This window comes from Acartia tonsa, chromosome 8, assembly GCF_053477335.1.
Source record: "Acartia tonsa isolate MP-2025a chromosome 8, ASM5347733v1, whole genome shotgun sequence".
Taxonomy (NCBI): Eukaryota; Metazoa; Arthropoda; class Copepoda; order Calanoida; family Acartiidae; genus Acartia; species Acartia tonsa.
In genome coordinates this window covers 27,723,985-27,751,703 of record NC_137267.1, presented here as the reverse complement: position 1 = coordinate 27,751,703, position 27,719 = coordinate 27,723,985, and the positions used below count along the sequence as shown (strand labels likewise).

Genomic DNA, 27,719 nt, shown 5'->3' with positions numbered 1-27,719 from the left:
AACTACTACGGTCAAAGGGAAAAGCGATAAAATGTATAAACGATTTATACATTATACATTCCAAATTTTAATTTTTCAAAGAAGGTGTATCAACTTTTTTTTTATAGCTAACCGGTTCTTTTAGTAAGTAGTAGATGTAAAATTTTTCATAGAATTCAGATATACAATCGGTTTTTTTGTAGACCTCTTATTTTTAAAGTAATTTAAGTTTTTAAAAAAAAGATTAAGTCGATTTTAAGGTACTAAAACGCAACAAAAAAAAGGAAGAAAATGTCCATTATGTACAAAAATAGTAAGATCTTTAATTTGACACCTAACTTTTTGAATTTTGTCAGGTAATTATTGAAAAAATTGATTTTTTAAACCCACGAGAATAAAAACTTTGAACTTAATTTTATCATTTCACAGGTAAAAAAATATGGGTTCATATATACCTTTAGAATCAGAAAAATATTACGAATCCATTGTAAGCAAAATTGAAAAAAAGTAAAAAAATAAACAAATGGCCAATTATATTTTTTGTTCAGGCAACACTTTCGTCTTCCCTTTTTTACCAACTCTTTACCTCCTCTTTATCCCCTTCCCATTTTTATACTCAATTCAAGAATTAAGACGTTGCCTGTATAATATAATATGATATTTTCATATAATTCCTTTTATTGTAGTTTATGTACTATATTGTAAACTTTTTTTTTCAATTTTGCTTACAATGGATTTGTAATATTTTTCTGATTCTAAAGGTATATATGAACCCATATTTTTTTACCTGTGAAATGATAAAATTAAGTTCAAAGTTTTTATTCTCGTGGGTTTAAAAAAATCGATTTTTTCAATAATTACCTGACAGAATTGAAAAAGTAAGGTGTCAAATTAAAGATCTTACTATTTTTGTTCATAATGGCCATTTTCTTTCTTTTTTTTGTTGCATTTTAGTACCTTAAAATCGACTTAATTTTTTTTTTAAACTTAAATTACTTAAAAAATAAGAGGTCTACAAAAAAACCGATTGCATATCTGAATTCTATGAAAAATTTTACATCTACTACTTACTAAAAGAACCGGCTAGCTATAAAAAAAAGTTGATACACCTTCTTTTGATTTTTTTTGAAAGTTTAAAGCTTTTTTAGCTAGTAGTAAATTTTGGTATAGAACGCGGACGCTAGGTACACTTTCGGAAACTAAAATTCAGTACATCTAACCTGAGATAATTCATCCCTTTGTAGACAGTGATGTATTTTTTTTGTCAATAATAAAATAGATCTGTATTTCCTAATTACTACCAAGAGGTTTGATCTGATCAACCTAATTTTTCGTATTTTAGATTTAAAAAGAAAAAGTAAAAATATATTTTTTTTTTTTGGGGGGGGGGTATTTTTCATTTTTTTTTTTTGGGGGGGGGGGGTTGAGGGTGTCCCACCCCCCAAGAAAATAGCTTAAAACCATCACAGGACCAGTAGGTATATTCCCTGAAGAGTAGAGCCCAATCGGTTCAGTGGTTACTGAGATCTTAAGCTTCAGACGGACAGACAGACGGACAGAAAGACATCGTTCTGCTTTGTATTATAGATAAAGTGGCAATTTAACGTCATAAAATGAATCATTAACAGTTTGTAATTTGTTTCAGCTATATATGACAAGTTAAATATCCTTAGAAAAACTATAATGCAAATTCAGATTTTCCTTGTTTTTCCATTTTTCCCTCCCAAAATGCCGCAAAATCAAGGCAGATCCACGATATTTTTGCTAGTATGACGTTTTTGTTTTATCAGCATAGTGAAAGGGTCTTAGAAAATATTAAGATTTGATAATCAGATGAGAAATTTTTACATACATACTCCCTTTAAACTGGAATACGTTAGAATCCCAACCATCTGGATCACTGGACCTGGCGGACCCTCATCAATTTACTCAAGTAGTTTTTTTTATTTGTCAAATTACTGGTTGTAGTGGATATAAATGACTTGCTGGCATAAAACAAGAATCGTTCTATTCACAAAGAAAAGATTTTTGCTATTGAATGCTTTATTTTTTTAAAATGGCTAATTAAGTAGTTTTGTTAGAAATGTGTTTCAAGTTAAAATAATGTTTCATAAAAACTTGCAGGGAGGGATTATAAGATACTACATTAAAATATAATTATATAAAAGTGTGCAATTATTTCAATGTTAATAAAGGAAAAATATGAAAAGGTATATCTTTTCCTTTAAAAATTTTTTTTTTTCGGTTTTGGTCATAGGTAAGTTGATGTAATTTTACCCTTAGCCTTAAATAATTTATGCACCTTTGATCCAAAGATGGTTTAGTATTAGATAAATCGAATAAGTCTTTGCCTTTGTTCTACTACATAATAAGTTTCAGAAGTATAGTCTCTGCTTAAAAATATATGGTCAAACGTCTTGCATTCTAAAACGACCCATAAACATTTTTAAAACAAGGTTGATCAAGCCCAAAGAAGCTAGCAGTGTTTAGCCAAGTAGCGTGCCAGGGGGTAGCAAATGAGGAGGTTATGATCTTAAAGAAGGAGTAATACTAATAGATTTTTGCATTCTCCCTTAATTTTAATGGGTGTGTGACCTTTCATATTGACATCTCCCTTGACTGTTTTTGGGAGTGTATCAGTTTGTTGTAGAGCCCTGACATGGGTGTATTTAAGAATGGACCCCTAGGTTTTAGTTAGCCAGGGGGTTGGATACACAACCTCCCTGTATGCATTCTATGGGCCATAAAAAAACATGCAGGAATATGGGGGGAGGGGAAGGAATTATACCCCAATTTCACTAACCTTTTAAAAGATATTGTATGTAAATTATTGGATTGGATAGCCAAAATGAAAATTACTATCTGCAAAACTAACGAATAACGTCAAATTTCTGACTAGAAAATCGCCCGATAAATCTTATCTTATGTTATATATAGTAGAGAAGCTACGCTACTAAAGCAGAAAATGTAGAATAGCTAAATTTGTTTTTGAATCGTAGCAAATAGAAAAACAATATTTTGAGTCGAATAAACATTGTTTTCAGAATAATTTAAGTTAGATGCGTGTATAAATATTTTTACAGTAACTTGCCAGACCGTTCTCGTCTATTGGCTATAAATTTGCCGCCAAATCTTTCTGTTTGTTTATAGATTCAGCGCCGGATATGAATACGGAACTCTGATTGGTTTAAAGATAAAAGATAAGAAATCTAGAAGACCTTGTTGTGTGTGTTTAACATTTTGATAAAGCTGTTTCTATTATCTAATTATTTATACTATAAGCAAACAATCATTTTGTAGATAAACCCAATGCTTTTGTGAATCTTTATTTTAATTTTTTCCTGATTTTATTTTTTTATGTAAAATATAATAAACTTGCCACTAAATTTTGTGTGATATCTATATTAAGACACTGTGATCTGTTTTACTTACTTTTCTACCATCATTTCTAGTAAATGAAAAGTTTAAAAATCTTTAGGTGCTACATTACTGTCCCTTGGGGAATTTTAATCAAATTAGCCGTTTAAATTATCTTCTTTGCAAGTTAAAAGAATGATTGGCTCATATGAAGAATCCCACACTCGAGAGTGGTCTCCTTAGCCCTACACATTTAAAGGTGGAGTTCTTCACCTTAAAGCTCTTCATGGTACGAAATTGAGGGTGGAATTCTTCATGTTAGCCAAATGATTAAACTTGATTATATAAAAAGTAACAAACCTAACCTTTTTAACAAGTTAAGATTAAAATAAATAATTTCTCGCAACTTCGCTATTTTAAATTCATATTGTAATTTACCGTATTTCTTTTGTTAATTCCACTTAAGTATGAATACCTTTTAAAAATAGTATTCATTTTATTATTATTGTATTCTAATAAAAATAGTTTTCATAAAACTTCAAAGCGGCTTAAATTTATTTATTTATACAAAAATTACTTTAATGATTTAACAATCTAATAATTCATATAATTTTTTCACACTTTATCGTACACCTGCGTTTTTTTAAATCGATCATTTTTTCTTTGCATTTAAATCTTTTTCTGTCCTGCTTTACTATTTTATTTTCATAAAACTTGTCTGAGAGAAGTTTGTCCTTTTCTTTGAATTTTCCTCAAAATTAATCTCCATCAATCCTCGTTAAAAGCGAATCTTCTCTTAAAAAAGGTATGTACATTTAACTAATGTTATTCACAAAAAAAGTATAATATAAATTCCTGGAAACCAAAAATTTATAAATTTATATATTTTTAAAATAATTTTCATTTTTGTTTCCTTAAGGCCTTTTCCTTTTTCTGGCCACAAAATCGAGGCCTGAAATAAGAATATACAGAAAAGGATTTCGTTGGTTTAAGCGTTTCTTATTTTAGTTTTATGTTCATATTATATATATTTATTATTTCATATTGCCTATTGATGTAGATATTAAAAGGCAACGAATATTATTCATCCTTGTTTGACCAATAGGTACTTCTAAAAACCTTTCTCAAACTCGTAAATTCTCTGACATGTGATGTGGGTATCACTAACAAGTTTATGTATAAAGACTTGAATACATGAGAACAAACCTTTCTTATACCATCATTCGTACAAAACTAGTTGAATTTAAAATTAGCAAATTTTATAATTAAGTTTTTTTTAACTGATTTGCTGTGATATAATTGCTTATTTGCATAATGTTTACGTCAATACTATGTACAATTCTAAGCTTTTATTATAAAAACTATTATTTATCATTAACTCTATTCAAAAAATAACACCTTCTATATATAGATACTAGCCTACAGCTCACGTTGTTCGCTGGTCTGTAATGCTCTTGAGAATATTAAATATCCGTACTGGAAAGGTAGAAGGCTAATGCAGTTATTAAGATATGACAAAGCGGCCTCAGGCCGCCTTAGGGTCCGAGTTATTAGGAAAAATTATTATATTATAAATTATAGAGTAGCTTCTCTACTAAAAAATATTTTAGCAGAAAATCTTACTTAAACTTTGTATGTCTGTCTGGTACAAAATCAGAATTATGATTTACTTAAAATTAAAAATGAAAAGCAAATTTGTCTGTGAGGATTTCGCTGACTAAAAAGCATCATATATATTTAATTAACTTTGTCAGTCAGTCCAGTCCGTCCATTATGCTAAAGTTTTAGTAATTATATTTTATGGTATTTTATGTTTTAAGTTTACTGTATATATTTCTATTGACATCTAATGTTTTAACCATATTGTCCGTCTATTTTATTTGATTTTTATGAACTTCACAAAGTTTATGGATGTTATCATATGTTTCTTGGTACTCTAATTGAAATGCCTGTCTGTCTGTCTGAAAGAAACCGTAAAGAAGTAAACGTCAATTTCTCTTCAGTTATAAAAGATCAATGGCTGGAATTAAAAACATCCCCATACTGATGAACTTACTTTGTCCGTCCGTCTGTTGGAATGCTTTGATATGCATCTACTATCAAAGATATTATATAAATTCTATTGTAAAGATTTCCATGTTTATTAGCTTTACTAAGGACTTATAAATGATGTCATCCTTGTTTAGCTTTAAAATTTCTAAGAAATTTTATATGTTCTATAATTAATATCTTATCAAGAGTAAAGGCACATCAAGTGTAAACCTCGGTGGGTTAGGGCCCCCTGCAAGAGTTAGGCTTATGTGAAAAAAAACTATCCCTTCTAATTTACAATTTATTTATAAAATATGGAACTGTATTTTCAATGCTCGATATGCACTCGATATGGAAAAGCACCCTAATCCTTACTTTGGCTGACCTTGCTTTTTTATTAAATATGATATTTTTTACGCGAAGCCCCTCTTTAATTAGAAATGTCCGTCTGAGGGTAAAACATAATTCACCATCTGCTATTAAAGATAGACGGTTTTAATTTTTGAGAATATACCCTATACCTTTAAGCATCCAATATGTGATTTACTTATTCCGTCAGCCTGTCGGAAATACCCTGCAAGGCATTTAATTTAAAATGTAAAAAATTATTTATCAAATTCTAAATTAGATAGACGATCACTACTGATTTTTCTGATAGATGAATATCTACTCTCTACCTTATTTAGTCGGTTAGTTTGTCTGTAACCCTCCAGATGACATCAATTTCTGTAGGGAAATGTGCATTTTCTTCTATTGAAAATAAAAGTCTAGCCTATAGTCCTGAAAATAAAGTAAAAGGATCTCGGTGTGTGTGTGTGTGTCTGTCTGTACTAAAAGATCTCTATAAACGCAGAATCGATATGGTTCTCCTTTACAAATAAGCATCCATTATATAATTTACCTGGTCTGTCAGTCTATCGGTAATGCTCTGATTGTCATTTGATTGATAGAAAGATGAATTTTTCCCTGGTAAAATTTTACAGGGTTGATGAGCATCTACTCTGCATTCCAATTGGCCCGTCAGTCTGTCTGCAAAAATATGTTTTTTTTCTTCACTTTTTTATGAAGGTTAAGATCTCAATAACTACTGAAGCAATTGGGTTCTCTATTTTAGGTAAGCTTTAAATAGGTCCCATGATGGTATTAGGCTATTTCATTTTCAGATGGTTTTGAGCTATTTTTTCTAGCCTGTTTCTGCCCCTTTTAATTGAGAGCCCCTGGATGCTAGGTACACATCCGCTAGTTTAAAATATTCTTATGCATTTAGAATAGAAAGAGATAAATATATTAACTTACACATAAAGATTACTTCAAGTTCAACTACTTACGATAGAATTTCTGTCCGGCTGATTTTAGTTATTTATTTTAAGATAAAAGCCTTTGATACTATGAACGTATTAACATTCTGCCTTAGCGTTTTCTTGTTTTAAAAAAAAAACCTCTCTCTAACTTGCTTTTTCTTCCATTTTCTTTTGATTTCTTAATTTAATCTTCAAATACGTATTTATAATAAAGCCATTTTCATTCTTTCAAAAATGCAATTTAAATTACGGAATTTATTTTCCAATATATATTTTTTTATTTCCGTCAGGAAAGGGTTAAAATGTTTTTAATTTTTGTTTCAAAATTTGGACACATTAGGGAGGGGCGCTAGAATCAACTCATTTTAAAACTAAGTTTTCTTAAATTTACTATATTATGAATTTAAATTTTCTTTTTTAAGAATAGTAATAAAATACTTCAATATTATGTAAATAGCAAGATGAAATAAAAAAAATTGATTTATTCTTAATAAAGTAAAATATTGGGTTTTATTGTTCTGGGCAATGAGAGTTTATTATGGATTATTGGAGCACTATGAGTTTTAAACATTTATTCCTTGGAAAACTTGAGCTCGTTTATAGACATTTATTTCCTTTATAGATCTGACATGGATCTTGAAGCAATAAAGCAGGCCCTTTTGTAAATGTTAAAAATTGGAAAAATCTATTAAATAAAAGTAATCGCAAATATACTTAGTAAATGAACCTATAAATAATAACACTTTTTATTTGATATGCCCTAGTAAAATAAGTCTTTTGACTTTAAAAAAAATCAAACATGATGCATAAGCGCAATTTAAAGTTTAAAAAAAAAATATTTCTTAGCAATCTTTTTAAATAAAATACACACGAAAGTTTAATTGCTTTAACTGGCAAAAGGTGGCTTGAAAGTATAAAAAACAGGCTAAATGGAAAGGTAAAAATAAGATTAACAAAGGAACGAAATAAATTAAATGACAGCATTACAGGTAAAATTCTATTTGCCGATCAATTTAAGTTTTAGCTAATTTTAAGTTCAGCTTTTTGGTTTGAACAACATGTTTTTCTTTTAATCCTTTTTGTGTCTACACAAGGACTTTTATACTCATTTTTAGTGGGGTGGTAGCATTTTTAGTGGATTCATATATTGGTACCATTAGATACATAACAATAAACTTTAATAATTTTTTTAATAGAAAGCATTTATGAGTAAAGTATTATGCAATAAAATAGACAAAAACAGCAAAATCTAGATTAATGATCCAATATATATATATGCCCAAATTACACATTAATTTATAATTATTTTATCAACTGCCTAACCGATTAGGTTCTACTTTGCAGTGAAGCTTCTTATAGGAAAAAGTTTTGTTTTCTATTTTTGTTAGCTTTGCCGCCGGAAGAGATTTTGCTTTTTTAAATATCACCCTTTAAATAATGAAATTTATTTACTTTAAAATTTTTTGTATGAAGAAAGGGTAACAGTATCCAAACCTCTTTTATCGTACCCCAAGAACCCATTAGGGACACAGCCGAATATCTTTAACTAGAGTTGGCTCGATATAACTATCTCACTATTGGCTAGTTTTCTATGAGTACATATCTATTTATCTATTTCTCAATAAATCAATTTTCCTCCCCCGCCATTACTATCTAAAAGAAAAGAAGTAAATATCTAATAATATAAATGATTTTTTCAATTATATTTTTTAGATTAATAATTTATAATTAAAGTTTTAGTTTTAATATTTGAACACACAAAAGGAAGTGTCGCCACAATCGAATTCTTTTAAAACAGTTAAAACAATTACTATCTTAAAAGTTTAAATTTTCTTTTTTTTATGATTAGAAATTAAATACTTCAATATAATGTAAATAGCAACATGAAATGAAAAAATGAGAGTTTATTACGGATTATTGGAGCACTATGAGTTTTAAACATTTATTCCTTGGAAAACTTGAGCTCATTTATAGACATTTATTTCCTATATAGATCTGACATGGATCTTGAAGAAATAAAGCAGGCTGTTTTGTAAATGTTAAAAATTGGAAGAATCTATTAAATAAAAGTTATCGCAAATATACTTAGTAAATAAATAATCCTTAAAGTAAACACACAAATTGAAAAGAAACCACATATAATACCTATGCCCAAATCTTTTTAAAAATTTCCCAAATAAGTAATAAAGCCCCTGGTGAATATTATATAAAAACCTAACACAAAGAAAATACAAGGTCTTGCTGCATAGTCAGAATCATAAATACAGGTACACTCTAAAAACCTTGAAATTTTTAGGTTATCTTTTTTCTGACTATTTTGTATAAATTAAAAGTAACTAAAAACCTTCTTTAAAAAGCAATTGCAAGGTGAATTAAGTGCAAAAAGTATTACGAAAGGAAAAAAAGCAAATGTCCTTACTCCTTTGTTTGATATTTTTTCAAGCCTATGCTTAGTTTTCTAATCGAAACATTGAATTTTTCGACGTTTAGATTATGTAGTTGATTTTGTTGTGACTGAAGATTTCATTATTACATTTCTAGATCGTGATTAACTTGTCTACCTTTATTTATAGCCAGCAAGCCAACTTGAAGAGTTGTGGGAAAAAGTGTCAAGAAGGCGCTAGTGACTAAAAAGGTCCAAATAATTGTTGGATAGTTTTTAATCCCTCGCTGATAAGACCTGACATCAAAGGGATGAAAATAATATGCTTCAAGGAGTTTTTAACCCTCTGTGCACAGTTTTCATATTCTAACAAAATGCATATCTAGCTCAACCCTTGTTAGAATTTTTAAAAATTTTTTTTTTCTAGAATATAAGTAGCAGTAAAACAGGACATACAAATGATATTTTAAATGAAGAATTTATTTCTATACAGACAATATCAAAATTTTATCTTTTATCATGGAGTCAAATAATGTGTTATCAAAATCATATATTTAGTGGCTGTGACAGGTTTTCAGCTATTTTTAAATTGGGAGGCCAATCCAATGTCTTTATCTATAAGTGCGTTATGTATCAAAAGATATGTTTACTTCTTTTTTGATTATTTGTGTGTCAAGTGAAAATTGTTGCACCCTTAAAAAAATTGTATGTAAAGATTAAGAATTTATAAGAACATTTCGTCAATAAAGGAAGAATTAGATTCCCCATGTATGTACAATATCTACATAAAACTTTTTACTTAAACTTGTAATATCTTACTCTTTGCGGCTAAACAAGATTTAATTTAATCCCTAATCAATCTTAATATTTTTCCTAACTTTTAACCATTTTCATAAATAAATACATTTTACAACTTTGAACTTTTAAGTAATATTTTTGAATTATTTGTATATAACGCAAGAACAATTATGCCCATAAGTACTAAGTAGTGCTAAACAGCAAAACTACTTAAATAAGTTTAGATATAAAGTCTTTCTTCTTTCAGTACATTGTTAAAGTAATGAACTTAACATTACACTAATGATGGAGCAGCTGCGCTCAATACACTATAAACAAATAATCTATTAAACATCACGAAACCTTTCTTTCTCTGATCAACGTTAAAATTATATCTTGATGCTTTTAAAAATATGAAACTACAGATAAGTAAAAGGAAAATAAAAAGTAACTATCTCGAGTATCATAAAAAAACAATTATTCTCTGGAGTTTATTCTTTATTTACTGACACATAATTAATTTAATTTTGATAGCATAAAACACTAAGCTTTTGATATTATAATGTTATTACAGTTTTTAAACATTGTAGTAAAACATAAATTTTGTTTATTATCAAAGTTCATGTATTTTAATTATATATTTTTATAGCTATTACATTTAAAAGCACATTTATAAGTATTAAACCTAGATTTTTAAAATCACTAGATTAATTTAATAGATTAATTATCTTATCAATTTAACATAAAGTTTATAAAATTTGAGATTTCAATTAGAACTAGATCATATACAGCGCGAGGGACATTCAATTTGAAAAATAATTAGGAAAATATGATAGTTAAAGGTAATCTGAAATGGGATGGTAGTATTTAAAAAAAGGAACTATAAAGTATTACATATTTTTCCTATTTATTTTTCAAAACAGTCTTAACACTGACTAATAAACATACATATAAGAGAAAGCTACTCTATAAATCACTTAATTTCTTTGGCTCAACGGCAACGGACAATTAGGTGGCAGGGTGAAGTTTGAAAGGAAGAGGGGAGGAAGATTTGAAATATTATTAGAAAGGGTGGATTTTAAAGAAGTTTGTTGGCTTGTTGTTGAAATTACATGACGATAGAACGGGGATTGCTGTAAAATGCCATCCTTTGAGTCTTCAATATCTAAGAAAGAAGTTTGGTGGTGGTTAAAAGACGATAACAAAGCGGCGGGAATCGGCTGCTGCGTGTCACTTTTGCCCACTTCAGTTGAATTAACACTTTCTCTGGAGCCAGGGCGGATAGTTTCCTCCTTTAGGGCCGTTTCTTTACCTCCTCCCATTATTGTATCAATTGAGAATTTGGAAATATCACCGCGTTGCTTTTGCAGCGCCAGCTCAGTGGCTGGGGGACTAGATTGCGGCTGGCGGCTGATTTCAGGCTGTGGCTGAGTTGAAATAGGTGGTGATGGTGGTAGAACCGACTGCAGCGGGCTGCATCTTGGCGAAGACGGCGGGGAAATAGTGGTAATGTTGTGTTTGTTACCGCCATCTAGCATGCCAGATGGAATTGTCGGCGGGAACGAGGGTGGCAGCCGAAAGTGTGGGGCGCCGGGATACAAAGGCGGTAGTGTCAGGCGTAAATCGCCTGGTAATCCACTTGGTGGGTATAAAGGATGATGTTGAGGCGGCATAGGGCCATGTGGACCCGGCGGGAAGGCTCCACCGCGATTGATAAAACCAGCCGCCTGCTGCATACTTGTATATTGCGACAACAGTTTTCTTGTGAATGGATCCAAAATCGGATACGGACCGGGAATCAACTGCGGGCGCTTGTAACGCTTTCGTCGACGCAGAAATGATCCATTGTCGAACATATCCTCCGCCATGGGATCAAGTGTCCAGAAATTGCCTTTACCGGGGTTTCCTGGCTCTCGGGGAATCTTCACAAAACAATCATTTAGAGATAGGTTATGGCGGATGGAATTCTGCCATGCGGGAAACTTTTCCTTGTAATAGGGAAATCTTGACTTGATAAATTCACAAATGCCGGATAAAGTTAGACGTTTGTGTGGCGATTGAAGGATGGACATTGTTATTAATGCTATATAGGAGTAGGGAGGCTTAACACTGCCAGTTTTCTTATCCACTTCTCCGGGTTTTAGATTGTCCTCTTGGTCAGTTTCGCTGCGATGGTCAGTTTCGTCCTCGCTCATCTCGTCCTCGAAACTGCTGTTTTGATCACCTAAAATTAATCATTAAATTAAGACATAAAAAAATTAGATTTAAGCCACTGTAAAGAAAATAACACAACAAATATGGCTTTATAGACTTTATCTTCAGGAACGTTTATTAAAATTAAGGGAATTTTTCTTTATGAGTTAACAGATTATTCCACACAATAAATATTACAATTTTTGAAAATTTGAATTCATATAAAAATAAAGACGGTTTAAAAGTTCTAATTACAAAATTGCGACGACAGATTTGATATAAAAGTGCTTTAATTTTCTTACCTGTATGATGAAAATCTCCATTTCTATGCTGCGGATAGCCCGCTGCTGCATGATAAGCAGCCATTACTGGTGGGCTAAAACTCGGCGGACTAGTATTTCCTACGGTTTCTGAAGCTTGTCCACTACTGGTAATCATTTCCGCCATTTCTGACCGCTCCGTTTTGATAGGCAATGGATGGTGCGGGAAATGATTGGCGGCTGCTGCCATTCGCGAATTTTGATACAGAAAGTTGCCAAGTCTGATTCCAGCTGCAACTTCAGGAGGCAACAAACTAGGATCCATTTTTCAGCCGATTTATTTTTTAAAAAATTAATGTTCAGGAATTTTAGGTTATAATAAAAGATAACTTAAAATAATATTAACATAATTGTTTATTATCACAATATCTTGATAAAGAAATAATTATTTTTGAGAATAAAATATTTTTGTTGTTGTGATGACAAATATTGTAATGAAACTGAGCTAATGATAACGTTTACACAGCAAACTCAAACTGTCCAACTCCGTACAATACTATTGGCTTAATCTGCCCTAACTCCTACTAGTACAATTTAGCGCTACGCACTCCCATTGGTCGAGAGATTCTAGGCTAAAGTCAATATATTTGTTTGGGATGGGGGAGGGTAAGTTAAGTGGTAGGTTAGACTTTAAGAGGATGGGGGAAGTATATCTACAATTTTAAAGTAATGGATAAGCCCCATGAAAAAAGTTATTTAGAGATATTTTTCATTCAAAATTTTGATTTAGGAAATAAATGTTAAGGCATCTGAGAAATTCAACCTTTCCCCCAAATTTTCTGCAGTCTCTTATAACATAATAATTAAAATAATATTTAGTTAAGTTCAGATTATTTTTTCATCTTCCGATTTTACTGATGGAAGAGTCAAGCTTAAAAGTAGCAAAAGCTTATTAGATTTTTGTTCAGTATGTAAAATCTTAAGAAACACTATAGGACAAACACTTAGATTTTTTGTTCAACACTTATTTCAACGGGGGATATTTCTTTTAAGTCAGTTTGCCCAACAACTTTTGACAGTGTGTATAATACTTAGAAGAAAGATGTCAGAGGGGGAGACAGAGAAAATTACAAAGAGAGGGAGTGTTAACAATTTATTCTCCAGGCGGATGGGAGGGGGAGCAGTGGGAACATAACAATTAGATTTACAGAGAGGAGGGGTGAACAGAGGGAAGATAACAATTAGTTTTGGAGAGAATTCCCCCCCTTTGCCAAATTTACCCCCTTCTTTTACACACAACGCTTTCAAAACAAGGATGACAACATACACATGGATGTACTGTGATTAATATGGACATACAAGCACTATAATACACGACTATAGAGATGATTTATTCTAATAGTAACTACAGTTTAAAATAAGTTTGATAAGTTATAAAAATTGGTGTCAAAATTAACTCACTTGAAATTAACGTAGGCACTTTATTAGAGTTCCTATGCTTTAATTCTACATTCTTTTACTGAATCAAAATAGAAGGTTTCACATCAATAGGATTATTCTAACATAAAAATTTCTACATTATAGCTGTCTGCTTTGATAGAACAAACTGACAAACCCTATATTTAGAAAGATTCTGCTTTAAAAGGGAATATTTAGGAACAAACTGAGACAAGAGAAAAAAGAGCTGCCTTTACTTTACAGAGAAGAAGCTTTTCTATTGTCAATGGAGCATTAAAACCTTTATTCCAATCTTGTAAGTCCACAAGAATCACATACTGCACTGCTATAATTTGGCAATCCATTGCCGTCAGTTATTTTAAATTTCACAGCCTAACCGCCTAAAAATAATTTGCGGCTGTCGTGCCCTGGTTAAATTTTGTTGTAAAAAGTGTTAGGAAATATTTAGCACATTTCAATCACTCAAAATTGACAAACACTTTTGAAAACGGGACTAGTTTTCTGAATGATGAAATCACAACTGGAAATATATAGTAATTAGTATATTTGGTATAATATTAATGTATATAATGTACAGCACTGCAGTACACATTAATGTGCGAAAAAGACTTATTTTACGCATTTTCTCTGATGCCTTCATGCATTTTTTGTAAATTGCTGGGTCTTATATTAACTAACTATCATATCCACAATTGAAAATCTTCTAAAACTTTTTTCTTTTGAGTGTTTGGTTCTGTTTGACTGCCAGATCTTTAAGAAATATTTCTTGGTTGATTTCCTTTAAAATTTTTGTGATGAAAAAGAACAAGCCATCTTTGTGTTTTTAAATGTAAATGATAATTGGTCTTAATTTAATATGTATAATTATATTACTTTTATTTTATTGTTGCTGTACTACGTTTGAACACTATTCTGCTTGTTTTTATGTATCTTTATTATAATCTATGGTTTTATGTAAATATGTATTAATATTTACTATAATTGTTTATTATGAATATTTGTTTGGGAGTCTTAAATACTAATGGTTTTGACCAAAATATGTATATATCAATTGAAAAGAGTGTTTAAAAAGTAAAATTTAAAAACTTAAATAGTACGTCTAGTTTTTTAAAAGTAAGGCTAGATTGTGGATATAAAATAAATCTAAATGTTAGACAAATGAGTTCCTACAATACATTTTCTATCTTGTGATAGCTTTTATTAAATATTATATGGATATTATATGTTAACACATATTTCAGATTTAATATGAAGACTTTACAGTATCCAGGGAGGGAGGGGACATTAGACTGTAAATTATAATAGTACCTAAATAAATCCTTTAATTTGTTTTTGTCATATTGCTATTTATGGTATTTTTGGGGTGCTCTATTTATTAGTTGTAGACAGTCAATGACAACTTATGGTCATTTATCTTATAATAAAATCCCCCAATAACCAGAAATTATTATCTGAATACAAATAGAAGCATAAAGGAGAAGGCAAACATATTGTCACATGGCAAATATCGCACTCTGTTCTATTAATTCCCTTACTGTTACTAAATGTCTTTTTATAAAAGAGATTAGAGCTAAAACAATTGATATTTAATAGATGATATGTCCCTATTAAAAAAAATAAGCACTTTTGGATGAAGTATTTCCTAACCTTTAGATTCCCTTTTAATACACTGCGCTTATAAAACTTTATAAAAAAAGAAAATGTTTCTAATATTGAAGTACTCTTATTATTACTCATTAATCCAAAGTTTGGCCAAAAAGTAAACACTACAAAGATTATAAATAAACATTATTAGTCCTATTTTTATATGAAAAGATTATTATTAATATAGTTTTATGTACATATTGGGGGAACCAACAACATATACTTATTAGAATAGAGGTAAAACGAGTAAGAAGAATAAATAAAAAAACACACACATATAAATAATGACAACATCCAAAAAAAGCGAAGCTTAAAAAAAGGCAGTATGACAAACAAACATAAAACTTGTAGAGTGTAAAAACTTAATGAGCAGAATGTAAATTTTTAAGTCTAAACAAAATTGTACATGAATATGATGACAAATACTGGAAACTTTTAAGGAAATCCAAATCCAAATTGTTAAAAAAATGGTGTTTAGGTAATGTAATCAAAATAACTAAGCAAGGTAATGAGTTGAGCCTGTTTCAAATCAATTCATTCTCTACATGTACTAACACTAACAATTTCGTTCATCCACAAAATATATTCTGAAAATAAAGTTTTGAGGGTCATTGCCTTATTTTGATAATCCCTGCTTTTCAGGGTGTCATCATATTATTTCGCATATTTCTAAATTAATTTGACATTAGACAGTTAGGTTGGTGAATCTATTTTTATAGAAGCAGAACTATAATCTATGATTATGGTTTGGACCCTCTAAAACTGTAATCTACCCTTCCACTTTCCCCTCTCTTGGTGAAGATATCTTCAACGCCGATACGATTTTTGAAATGTAAGATAGATATTGAAAATGTTAACCATGAATTTATTTTCGCCTCTATTGAAAGTGGAATCTTACACTTCAAAAATCGTATCGGCGTTGAAGATATCTTCACCAAGAGAGGGGAAAGTGGAAGGGTAGATTACAGTTTTAGAGGGTCCAAACCATAATCATAGATTATAGTTCTGCTCCTATAAAAATGGATTCACCAACCTAACTGTTAGAAGAACACTTATTGTATATTATATCTCTGTTTGTAAACTTTATTATTCTCCCTTTCAAACTCAAAAATCAGCTGTTCCGTTTAACATAATACTTAACTTTATATAGCGCTAAATGAAAGATTCATGATAATTCAAATACAAATCAAAGGCTCCGTCTCTCGCTTTTTTGCTTACATAAAGAGATTAGCTATAATAGGAATACAAAACAACAAAAAATGTAAAAAAAAGGTGAAAAATCTGGAAATATTTGGAAAAGGATATGAAAAAATACAAGGTGTTATGAAGAGTTATACACAAAAATTTAAACAACCATTTAACGAGTGTGCTTATTCTTTCCATTAAATACGAGCACCCGTGGGGTTATAGAGTAACTTCCTTCTAATAATTGTTTCAACCTTTGCTATTTAAAAAAAAGTTTTTTGTTTTGCATAATTTGTGTCTGTTTGTTAAATAGGAAATTAATATTATATGTAATAATACGGTTCTAAAAATATATGAATATTACTTACCACACAATATAAGTAAAATATTTTGATGTGATTTATATAGAATAAGATCTAAGAAACAGCTTGCAAGTGTGAATTCTGTGTCAATATTACACCAATTAACATATTAAGACTTTTAAGTGGCAAATAAAACCTAGATACATAAAACTATCAAATAAAAACAAATATGATAAATATAAAAAAAATCTACTAATTTAATAAATACTGTTCTAATAGAAACCAAGAAGTTAACCTTTTTACCATTTATAACTTGCTACTTAAAAAAATTTATAATGCCCCAATTTAAATATACAAAAGAATTGTGCTATTAAAGCCCGAACTCTAGTGTTTGTATAAAAAAAGTTAAAGATGTGTTAAAAAGAACAATAATTAAAAAACGACTTATATCGTCAAATTATAGTCCATAAAGGTCCGAGCTTACATTCAAAGATATTTCTTTTAAAATGTGGTTTTTCTATATAATCATTATGATATAGCAGCACTAAAGCAATTGCCAAGTTAGATATTAGCTACTATGCTGTAACGTCTCTAAAAGTGATTTGTAAAGGCGGATTATCATAAAATATAATTTGCTAGTTCAATACTTACCTACCGAATATTCATATCAAGTTAAATAATAAAAATATTATATTAAATGGTATTCCAACAATTAAGCAAATAATAAACAAGAGCTACTAGGTACATAACTAGCGCAGCAACAACAGGGTACAATATTTTGATGTGTAAAAAACATTAAAATAAAGAATTTTAATGTCTCGATATTTCACCGAATATGACATTTCGGTATGGTAGATTGTTTATGTGCTTTCACACAATACAACTTGTTGAGCACGTTTGTTTAAAACGAAATAAGGACATTTTGCTATTATAAAATAATACCTACGTTTTTTTGTTACTTTTTTTTTGTTGAGTTATATATCAATGAATAATATTTAAACACTTAATAATACATTTATTTGGAACGGTTGGTTCTAAAAGTTCTGAATTCTTTATAATTAAATCTATAGTTAAGGCTGTGAGAGCTTGTTGCGGTGATGTAAAACCACTGATACAATGAGTCTTTGGACCTAATTTCAGTTTTCTTTGTGTGTTTGGTTAGACCTGAATAAAAATATTTAAAACGCCATTGATATCACTTACAAGGTAGACAATATGTTCGTTTTCCAGTCTTTAGGGTTATAACAAAACCTAACTAAGGACACAAAAATTGTTCCCATATCTGCAACTTTAGACGTGTGACAATGACAAATTTACAATAGAGTGAATGTTTTTGCCCCTATAAGCAGGAATATCACACTCCTTTTTTAATGACTATACATGTAGTAATCAAGTTATTGATAAAAAAATTTGTATTAGTGAACGTTTTTATCCTTGCTTACTTCAGATACTAAGATACCCCAATTTTGAAATCATGTGATTATGATTTAAACCCTCAAATATTCCCGCCTATCTTTCATCTAATGGATAATTATATTTTCATTTAATTTTTTTATGCACGAAAAAGCATGGAAAGTATTTTGAAACTGTGCATATCATCAATAACTTTTGTGTGTCCTAAAATCTAATAGAATTCTCTTACAGACAAGGTAAGCATTGATGCTCAATGATGATCTTTGCATGAAATTTCAAAAAAATATTCTTAACAAACATTTTGCCATTCTATAATACGAAGGCTTGAGTTAATCGGCACGATTCTGACATATATACTTATGTATATAAGTGTACAAGCAATGAAAATAAATATTGTGAAAACATATTTAGAAAAACATTCCTAACGTCCAAAATTGACAGCACTATAGCAGGCTAGTAGATTAAAAATCTTAATGTGATATACTAGTTTTTTAAAAAATCAAATTTAAGATGTGCTGAAAATGGATTGCTTATTTCTTCAATAATTTCCAAATGTGTACAGTTATTTTCAGCTACTCCGGTCAAAAGGAAAAGCGATATAATGTATAAACGATTTATACATTATACATTCAAAATTTTAATTTTTCAAATTTTGATTAGTTCAGGGAAGTTTGAAGCTTTTTTGGCTGGTAGCAAATATTGAGATAGGACGCGGATGCTAAGTACACTTAAGGAAACTAAAATTCAGTACATCAAATTTGAGCATATGCACTTTTAGGATTTGAATAATCAGGGATAGAAAACATACGATTCAACAAAAAAAAATATAATAGAAACAAAATCTTAGTACAAAATTGTATACTTTTGGAAACAGGTATGCATCTGCTACGCACAAAATAATCTAACTTTTGAAAAATTCAAGGACGATTATGTCTTTAAGCAGTACAGTATGAGCTATATAAAAACATGAATATATTGTTTCACAGTTCAAAATGTAAACAAAATTTTTAATCATGATTTTTAAAACGTAACATGGTATTTGCTTATATGTATGTAAAATTTATAAGTAGGTACGGACATTCCTTAATCATATACATATGTGTAGCTGAAATCAACATTCAACACTAAGCAACAACTCAATTATTATGAAATCACTCTTATTTCCAAAGTGATTAGATCGGTTGTTGATTACAGCTGAGCAAAAATACTAATAATAAGATTTCTCGTATTCATTCGAATCCGGTGGATAGGAACCGGTTCTCATCCATACGAAAAAACTATGTCTAGCATCGTATTATATCCAGTTTTCTACGAATATAGAAATGTACAATCATAAGATTAAAACTAGTTTTTTTTAGCCGGTGCCTTCGGCACCACGGGGCTAAAAAAACTAGTTTTAATCTTATAATTGTACATTCTATATCCGCGGAAAGCCGTTAATAATACGATACGAGAAATAACTATTCTCGTATTCCTTCGAATCCGGTGGATAGGAACCGGTTCTCATCCATACGAAAAAACTATGCATCGTATTATATCCAGCTTTCTACGAATATAAAAATGTACCTCGGGGCTAAAAAAAACTAGTTTTAATCTTTTGATTGTACATTCTATATCCGTGGAAAGCCGTTTATAATACGATGCGAGAAATAACTATTTTCATTATAACTTGATCCTTCTTGATAAACATTGTCAGAACGGTACTACCCATATAAAATAAACTTAATGGAGGAAAATAAAAAATCGCTTTTTTCATGAAAATCCTGAATTGCTGTCTCGTATGGATATTTGTATATGAATAGGATTTTGGGGATTTAAACAATAATGGTAGAAAAAAGAGTAAATAAGAATTTATTTAGCCAGAGAAAACGTTACTAAATAAAAAGAAGGGAAGAGAGCGAGCGAGAGAGAGAGAGAGAAAGAGAGAGAGAGAGAGAGAGAGAGAGAGAGAGAGAGAGAGAGAGAGAGAGAGAGAGAGAGAGAAGAGAGAGAGAGAGAGAGAGAGAGAGAGAGAGAGAGAGAGAGAGAGAGAGAGAGAGAGAGAGAGAGAGAGAGAGAGAGAGAGAGAAAGAAAAGTAGGAAAGAAAGAAAAGGAAAAATTAATTCTAAAATAAGAGACAAAAAACTAAACACCTACAAAATGACAAATAAACAAGGATGACAACATCCATAAGTAGCGAAGCACAAAAAATCGTGGATGGGAATACGTAGAAGTAGATTTAAAGTGTATTTATTAAATGCACATAACAAAGGGAAAAATATTTTGAAACTGTTAATGCAAAAAAGTTTTAAAATTGGACCAAAAATACCAAAGATATGGGGAAATATGTCAAACATATAAAAATAGCCAAAAACCTGCTAAAAGACAGTTTGGCCGCCATTGTTTCTTTTCTAAAAACGCCAGAAATTTAAATTTAATATCTTTAACTGAAACAATTTTGAAAATTGGACTATAAACACCAAAGATATTGGTAAAAATAGCCAAAAACCTGCAAAAAGACAGTTTGGCCGCCATTGTTTCTTTTCTAAAAACGCCAGAAATTTAAATTTAATATCTTTAACTGAAACAATTTTGAAAATTGGACCATAATCACCAAAGATATTGGGAAAAATGTGAAAAATATAAAAATAACCAAAAACCTGCAAAAAGGCAGTCTGACCGTCATTGCTGTTTTCTTCAAATGACGGGAAAATTTGGAAAATATAAAAAATAGCCTAAAACCTGCTAAAAAGCAGTCCGACCGCCATTGATGTTTATAGTTAATTGTGCTCCTTAATGATGGGAATGTTGTCAAAAAATTTCAGTTCTCTATCTTTTTTATAGGAGCCGAGAAAATCACGTTTCCCCCAATTCATTAATTACGGACGGACAGACGGACGGACGGACATTGTGAATTATAGAGTAGCTTCGCTACTAAAAAGGATTACAGAGTAAGAGACAGTGAAAAATTACAGAGTGGAAAATTGCCTTCCATGACATTTTGTAATCTTAACCTAGGGGATGAATTATGTGCAGTATTCAACTTATATCAGATGACCAGAAGCATAATATAAGACCAGGGACAGTTATACACCAATTGTGATATATTTGATCCAGTACTTGTTTTTAGCATTGTATGCAAGTGCAGAAAGTTTCTCTTCCCCCCCCCCCTTAAAAAAAAAGTAACAACAAAGCAAAGTACAAGACAAATTTGATCAGAATATTAAAACGACTACCAGTTAACTTTGAGTTAGTTTAAATTATTTTTTATTTGTACAGAAACAAAGTTAAAACATTTTCTTTTTATGGGCGGCTGTAGAACGAAAGAAATTATAAAGTGCACAGTGAGCCCAGGAATCCAATTTTGTGGAAAAATTAATAACTTCCTTATTTTTCAACCAAATCAAACAATTTTTTTTTAATTAAAAGGTTTTTATAGTACCTTTTACAGAATTAACAAGATTATCCCTTCCTCCCTCTCTAGATGATTGGGGGGTCAAAATATCACCCCCAAAAATTGGTTTTTGGTCGATTTTGATCCAGGCCACTTTGAATGGCCATCACGGCCAGGGAAGTGATGGGAAAAAAATTGTGCAAAATAGCAAAGATAGGCAATGGCCCAATGTGTCAGGTGACATGTGTCCCAGGCCTGTCAGCCAAGCAGTCTGGCTGCACTGGCATGCCAAAAATCCTCAAAAACTTCAATTTTTGACAATTTTTGCGACCTTTAACTGCGGCTGTCGGCCAAATGGCCGGTCAGACCACCTCTGGCCGCACACCCGCCAATCCGGCTTGGAATGACCTACAAAAAAAATGGTAATACACGTGGCCTCGCCACAAACACACGCCGCCCTGTGTGCAAAAAACACAACAAAAAATTGTCATTTTTCTGGTGTGCTAACTTTGCCGCCAATTAAAGGACGGAAGGCGGCCGGCAATTATCTCTGACTTCTTCTGAGTGCAGTTAGAGCCGGCCATTGTGGTTCTAAAGATACCTTTAGATTTCTGGTAGCCCCTCCAGGAGGCCCTCAGGGTCCAATACACAAGGGCATAGTAAAATTTTATTTTGAGGTGCTCTAACTTTTCCACCACTGGTGGGAAAATTTTATGCCATGATTTTTCGGAAAGGCATTTTGCCAGATTTTTACCCTGTAAAAGGATTTTTCTCTATAATGAAATCCGGCAACAAATTATATAAGGATTATACACTAAAAATAGCTTAAAACGACCTTTACAAAAATATCTATAGAGGTTAAGCAACTAAGTGAAAGTTGATAAGACCAATGGGATCCTCTTATATATTGCCTAATTAATGCTAGAACTTCATCCTAAAAATTTTTTCCTCGTTGCTAAAAAGATCAAGGTATTTGAATCAGAGCTTAAAAAAATATTCAACGTGCTTTTTTTTGCATTTTCACCAACTTTCTTTAATATGGATTCAAGAGGTTTTTTTTAAACAAAACTATTTAGTTTCTTGTTATCCAGCGTTAGATAATTGCACAACCTTTCTAAAATGTTATTACATTACGTCCTAAGTTAATATTTGATTAAATGGCAAGTAAAACAAAAAAAATTTAAAAATATTTTTTTTGGGAGATTTTTGTATCTAAATTTCGTGAATTCCAGGGTAACAACTTCAGAAGGCCATAAAAACTTTTATTTTTTAAATTTTTCATTAATTTAAAATGGCAAACCTCCTCTAATATGATGAATTTTAACATGGACTTTTAAAATAATTGATTTTCTAAAGTTCGATTTTGGGCATAAATAATTTTTTCCACAAAGTTGGATTCCTGGGCTCACTGTGAAGTGGTTCCTCATTCATCTCGATATGCTCTAATAGCTGTCAGATAAGTATAGTTTATACACAAAATTAGTAGATTTGTTGTAGAATATGTTACATTGCATTTATAAGATTGGATTTTACATAACTTAAAATACCATATTATTAATAACTAGCGGCTACGCCCCAAGATACCCCTAAGGGCACTTGAGGAGGGGAGAGTCGAATTTGATAACCCAATTTATTATTTTAGATTTGAAAAGAAAAAGTAAAAAAATCTTTTCGAGAAGGTGTAAATTTCTTTTTTTTTTTTGGGGGGGGGGTTGCCCCCAACTTTTTTATTTTTAGTTGAATAAAATGTTTTTTAAAATTTTGGGGGGGGGAAATTTTTTTCTAGGGGTGATTTCTCTTGGGAGGGTGGTTGTACCCTCCCCCAAAATAGTTATAAACCTTTCCGGGACCTATGAGAAGCTACCCTGTTAAGGAGAACCCGATCGGTTCAGCGGTTAGCGAGATCCTTTGGTACAAACACATAAAAACACAATCAGACAAACAGACATCCTTTTACTTTAGTATAAGGATTGTATATATCCCTAATAGCCTAAGGATTTTTTTTATATTTGTTTAATAAGAGCTTTTAGGTTGAGTTAATAAATTATTAACTTTGACATGAGAACCGACAATAAACTTTATTTCTTTTAAAATAATCGCATCCATGGTATAGCAACCCAATATTAGATTGCATGGTTTTTATTGGGAAGAAATATATGTCCATGTTAGATTTTTGCGTCTTTTTAATGTAAGGTCATTATCATAAAAGTAAAAAGCACTATTTCTAGATGATGCCAAATTTGTTTGTTTCATATTCATCTTATTGTTAATGTTTGCATTGATATAATATTAACTTCCGGTTACATATTATATACTATATTATTAGGATCGAAGGGTGTTTGAAAATTTGGTTTTCATTTACATGTATTTCAACTCGTCACTTTTTTTTTTTTTTTTGATTCCATGCAGCTTATAGACAATGGGTTAAATTCTATCTAATTTGCTAGGCAAGCCTAAAAGTTGGAGTTTCCGTAACCTAACATTAGTCTGAGAAAACCAACACTCTTATGATAGCCCAAGAAAGTTAATAAAATTCGGTCCAATGATATGTTTTTTTTTTCATCACCCTCCTTATATGAATAATGCAAAATTTAAATATATATGTTTTGTATGTTTATGGATAATGTTTCATAATTTGTGTGTGGGCCAAATCTCAAGATGCATGCCTTTTCATGTGTTTCTTAAAAATAGCAGCACAAATAATTCCAATCAGAAGATTGCGAAGATTTTAATGTGAGTCTACTATTTAATTCGATTTGTTCTTATGTCCATCTATAATTTTATCAAGGAGATGAAAAAAGTGTAAATTACTCAGCGGTTTTTTTTGTAAATAGGATTCTAAAATATTCAATTAACCAGAGAATCTTCTCTATGACTTAGTTTGTTAGAAAGGTTATCTATTTATGATTTTTGTTAGGGGGAAATTCTTTTGTCATTTTCTCTCTTTTTTGTTGTCTTTATGTTTTTAATCATTTTTTTCTCAGTTTTATGGCTGAACCCATTTTCTAAATTTAATCAATAATCATATTGGCTTTAACTGCTTTCAAGTTATTTTCCTTAATTTTATGCACATCGTTAGTAAGATAATGGGTCAACTTACACACACACATCCTACCAGACCCACAGTCTAGCATGAAAACTTACACACACATGTATACAGATAGACAGTTAGTCTAGAAGATCAACTCATGCCAGGGAGGTAGGGGACTTTATGCTGTTTATTATACTAATCCCCAAAGTTTAATTGAAATCTAAAAAAGAGATAATTTTGTATAAAATCTTCGGAAATGTAAGTCAATTTATCGGCCATTGTCTTATCCCTTTAGATCCCTGACTTATACACACACACATAAACAGCTAGTCTAGCGGGTCAACTTACACCCACACATCATACCAGCCAGTAAGTCTGGCAATTCGCATACATAAAATATTTCCACATATTATTCTTCGAAATTTCTTTCTTATTCCTGTGAATTTTTAAATCTTCCTCGAAATTTTTATATTTGGTTTTGATAACTGAAAATATTTGTTGAAGTTATAGATGTAATTTTATTTTTCCGTAAATGTCCTCTCCCTCCATGACTAAGGTACTTCTATAAATTACGTTAAAAATCAGTTGAAGTTAGAAGTTTTATGTATTTTCTTAGCAGTCTGCTTTAGGATGCGGAGAGAGCAACACGCATGTGTGGCGCTCTATCCCCTACGCGCGCTAATTGTGTCAATATTCTTTGTTATGAGTGCATAATAAAATCTTCGCAGTTTTCCGATAGGTGCTGTGAAGAAAATGTTGGTAATTGGGCACAGACGATTCCTGCCATCACTGGAGAAGATTAGAAGAAACATTTTTCTGTCTGCCTGCTTTTTTTTCCTGCTTCATCAATTCAAGCTTTTTCGAGTCATTTAATTTCCTTTGTCTGCTTTATTGTTTGGAAATTTGACTCCAACCTATTCTGCCCGCCAAAATGCCCCCCACCCTCATCACCAATATGACAGTCTCACCACCTCTCTCCCCTACAAACTTCTGCCTGCCTTCAACCCCATCCCTCACCTTCCCACATATACGCCTGAGGTTTGAATTCCCGCTTAAAATCATTGTGCTTAATTATATCTAGTTGGTGTGTGTGAAAAGGGAATAAGTTTTCCTTTTATTCTGTTGCAGCCTCCCCCATTTTTTATGGGGTAAACTTCACCCGCCTGGCTTTGGAGCGGTACACGTCAAGTGAAATTTAGAAATCCATGGCAAGAACTTTTGTAGCCTTTTTTGTAGGCTACCTTACAATTTTGACCTTTCCTCAATTTTGTAAGTCCCGAAAAATGCCCAGTAAGCTTAAACTGGAAACCTCCCACTTCACAGTCTACTCCTGCCCAAAATGCTTGCTATCAATGAAACCAATCAACTCTTAACAAACTGATCACAAACACCAAACCAATTCAAACATTATCATTTTAATTGTGTAGTTAGTTTTTTTTTATGTTAGTTATAAATATTTCATAACCCTTAACTTACTAACACGTATCTAATTTATCATTTTTTTCTTATTTTACTTATTATATGATGTATGATTATTTCTGTAAAACGAATAAATCATTTCAACAACAATGTATTTTCTTAGCTAATACCCCTTTTCCTTCACAATAGAATTAAGTATAACATTTTTAGGATTTTAACATAGAGATTTTACCTTTTCTTAACACAGGCTTATTTTACTACATACAGAGGCTACTTTTGAATCAATTTTATGATAAAATAACATAATTTTAGAAGATTTTGAATAGTTTCATGCATGTTCGATATTGAAAACGCTGTACTATATAAAACTACTTTTATACTGTTTAATTGTAAATTATTTCAGTAGATAATTTTTAGGTAATCTTACAAATGTATGGGATACTAAGTCTAAACGAACTTGTTTAACAACCCCCTTTTTCTTTATTAGAGTGGTCCTAATTTGTATTATTAATACAAGTGGCATGGGTAGATATGAAAACTACCACCCCATACATTTAGATTTGTGTGATATAAGACTTTTTTATTCAGAATTCAAAACAGGAAAATTTAAAGAATAGATAATAGAATTTACTAAAATATATTCTGCCAGTCTATGATATGTAGATTACAAGTATAACAGCTTTTTCATTTAACGTTAAAATTGTATTTAGGCAAAGTATAATTTCAAGCAGGCTATTTTTTTTCCAGCTGTTTTCTTGCCTATCCTAACGACAATGTATCACCTTTTGTTTGGAGTAGGAAATGACCTACACAGATTTAGTTACTAGACAACCAAGAACAAGCATACTGAAAAACAAATTAGAACGAGCTGATAAAGATTTTTAATCTTAATGCTCGTACTCACTAAGAAAGGAATAAAAAAACGCCTAAATATTTTATTTTCGGAATCTTCCTAAAACTTAAACATGCACCATTGAACACAGTAATAGTGTCTGACTGATTATGACGTAACAAAAAAAAATTTGCTAATGAGAGGCCGTTATTGACCAATGGTAAAATTTATAGTGGCCTCTCATTGGCTAATTTTTTTGTTACGTCATAATCAGTCAGACACTATTACTGTGTTCTGCACCTTTTAGAAAAAAATGAGCTCATTATCCTTTACATTAAGCTAAGTCTCTTCTTTTTATAGATGGGAAAAGAGTTTGCTACTTTTAAAGGTTTATTTTTTTGTTGCCATTTGTTTTTGTTGATACTTGGTTCTCTTTCTGATATAACCCCTTGAGCAAAAAAAGGACCTCCTCCTAATAACCCCTTAATCTCCTCATTTATCCGCCCCCTAATCCAAAGTCAAAACATAGCCACGTCCCTCCTTCACTTATCAATATCCTGTTTTTAGGTTATACCTCTTCTTCTCGGATGACCCTTTAACTTCACCCCCACCCCCCTTACTAAAATATATTGGAAGCTATCCCCTTTCACTGAAACATATCCTATTTAGTATTAACGTGTGTGTCCCCTTTCCCATCCCAGGTGTAAAATATTTGACCCTCCCACCCCCATACAAAACTCTTTGTTTGACCTTTTCCTTTAACCCTCCAGTGACCTTTCC

General features: G+C 31.0%; 2 protein-coding genes across 3 annotated transcripts in view; both read right to left on the bottom strand.

Annotated features, from left to right (window-relative positions):
• Positions 1-27,719, bottom strand: part of LOC145326426 (glutamate receptor ionotropic, NMDA 2B-like) — a 295,851-nt gene that overhangs the window by 210,014 nt on the left and 58,118 nt on the right. The gene's annotated exons all lie outside the window — the stretch shown is intronic.
• On the bottom strand, positions 10,309-12,839 carry LOC145326429 (uncharacterized). Its single transcript, XM_080169780.1, has 2 exons — positions 12,324-12,839; positions 10,309-12,052 (listed from the first exon to the last, which is right to left on the bottom strand). The coding sequence occupies exons 1-2, from the start codon at positions 12,604-12,606 to the stop codon at positions 10,806-10,808; spliced, it is 1,530 nt and encodes a 509-aa protein (XP_080025906.1). The 5' UTR covers positions 12,607-12,839; the 3' UTR covers positions 10,309-10,805.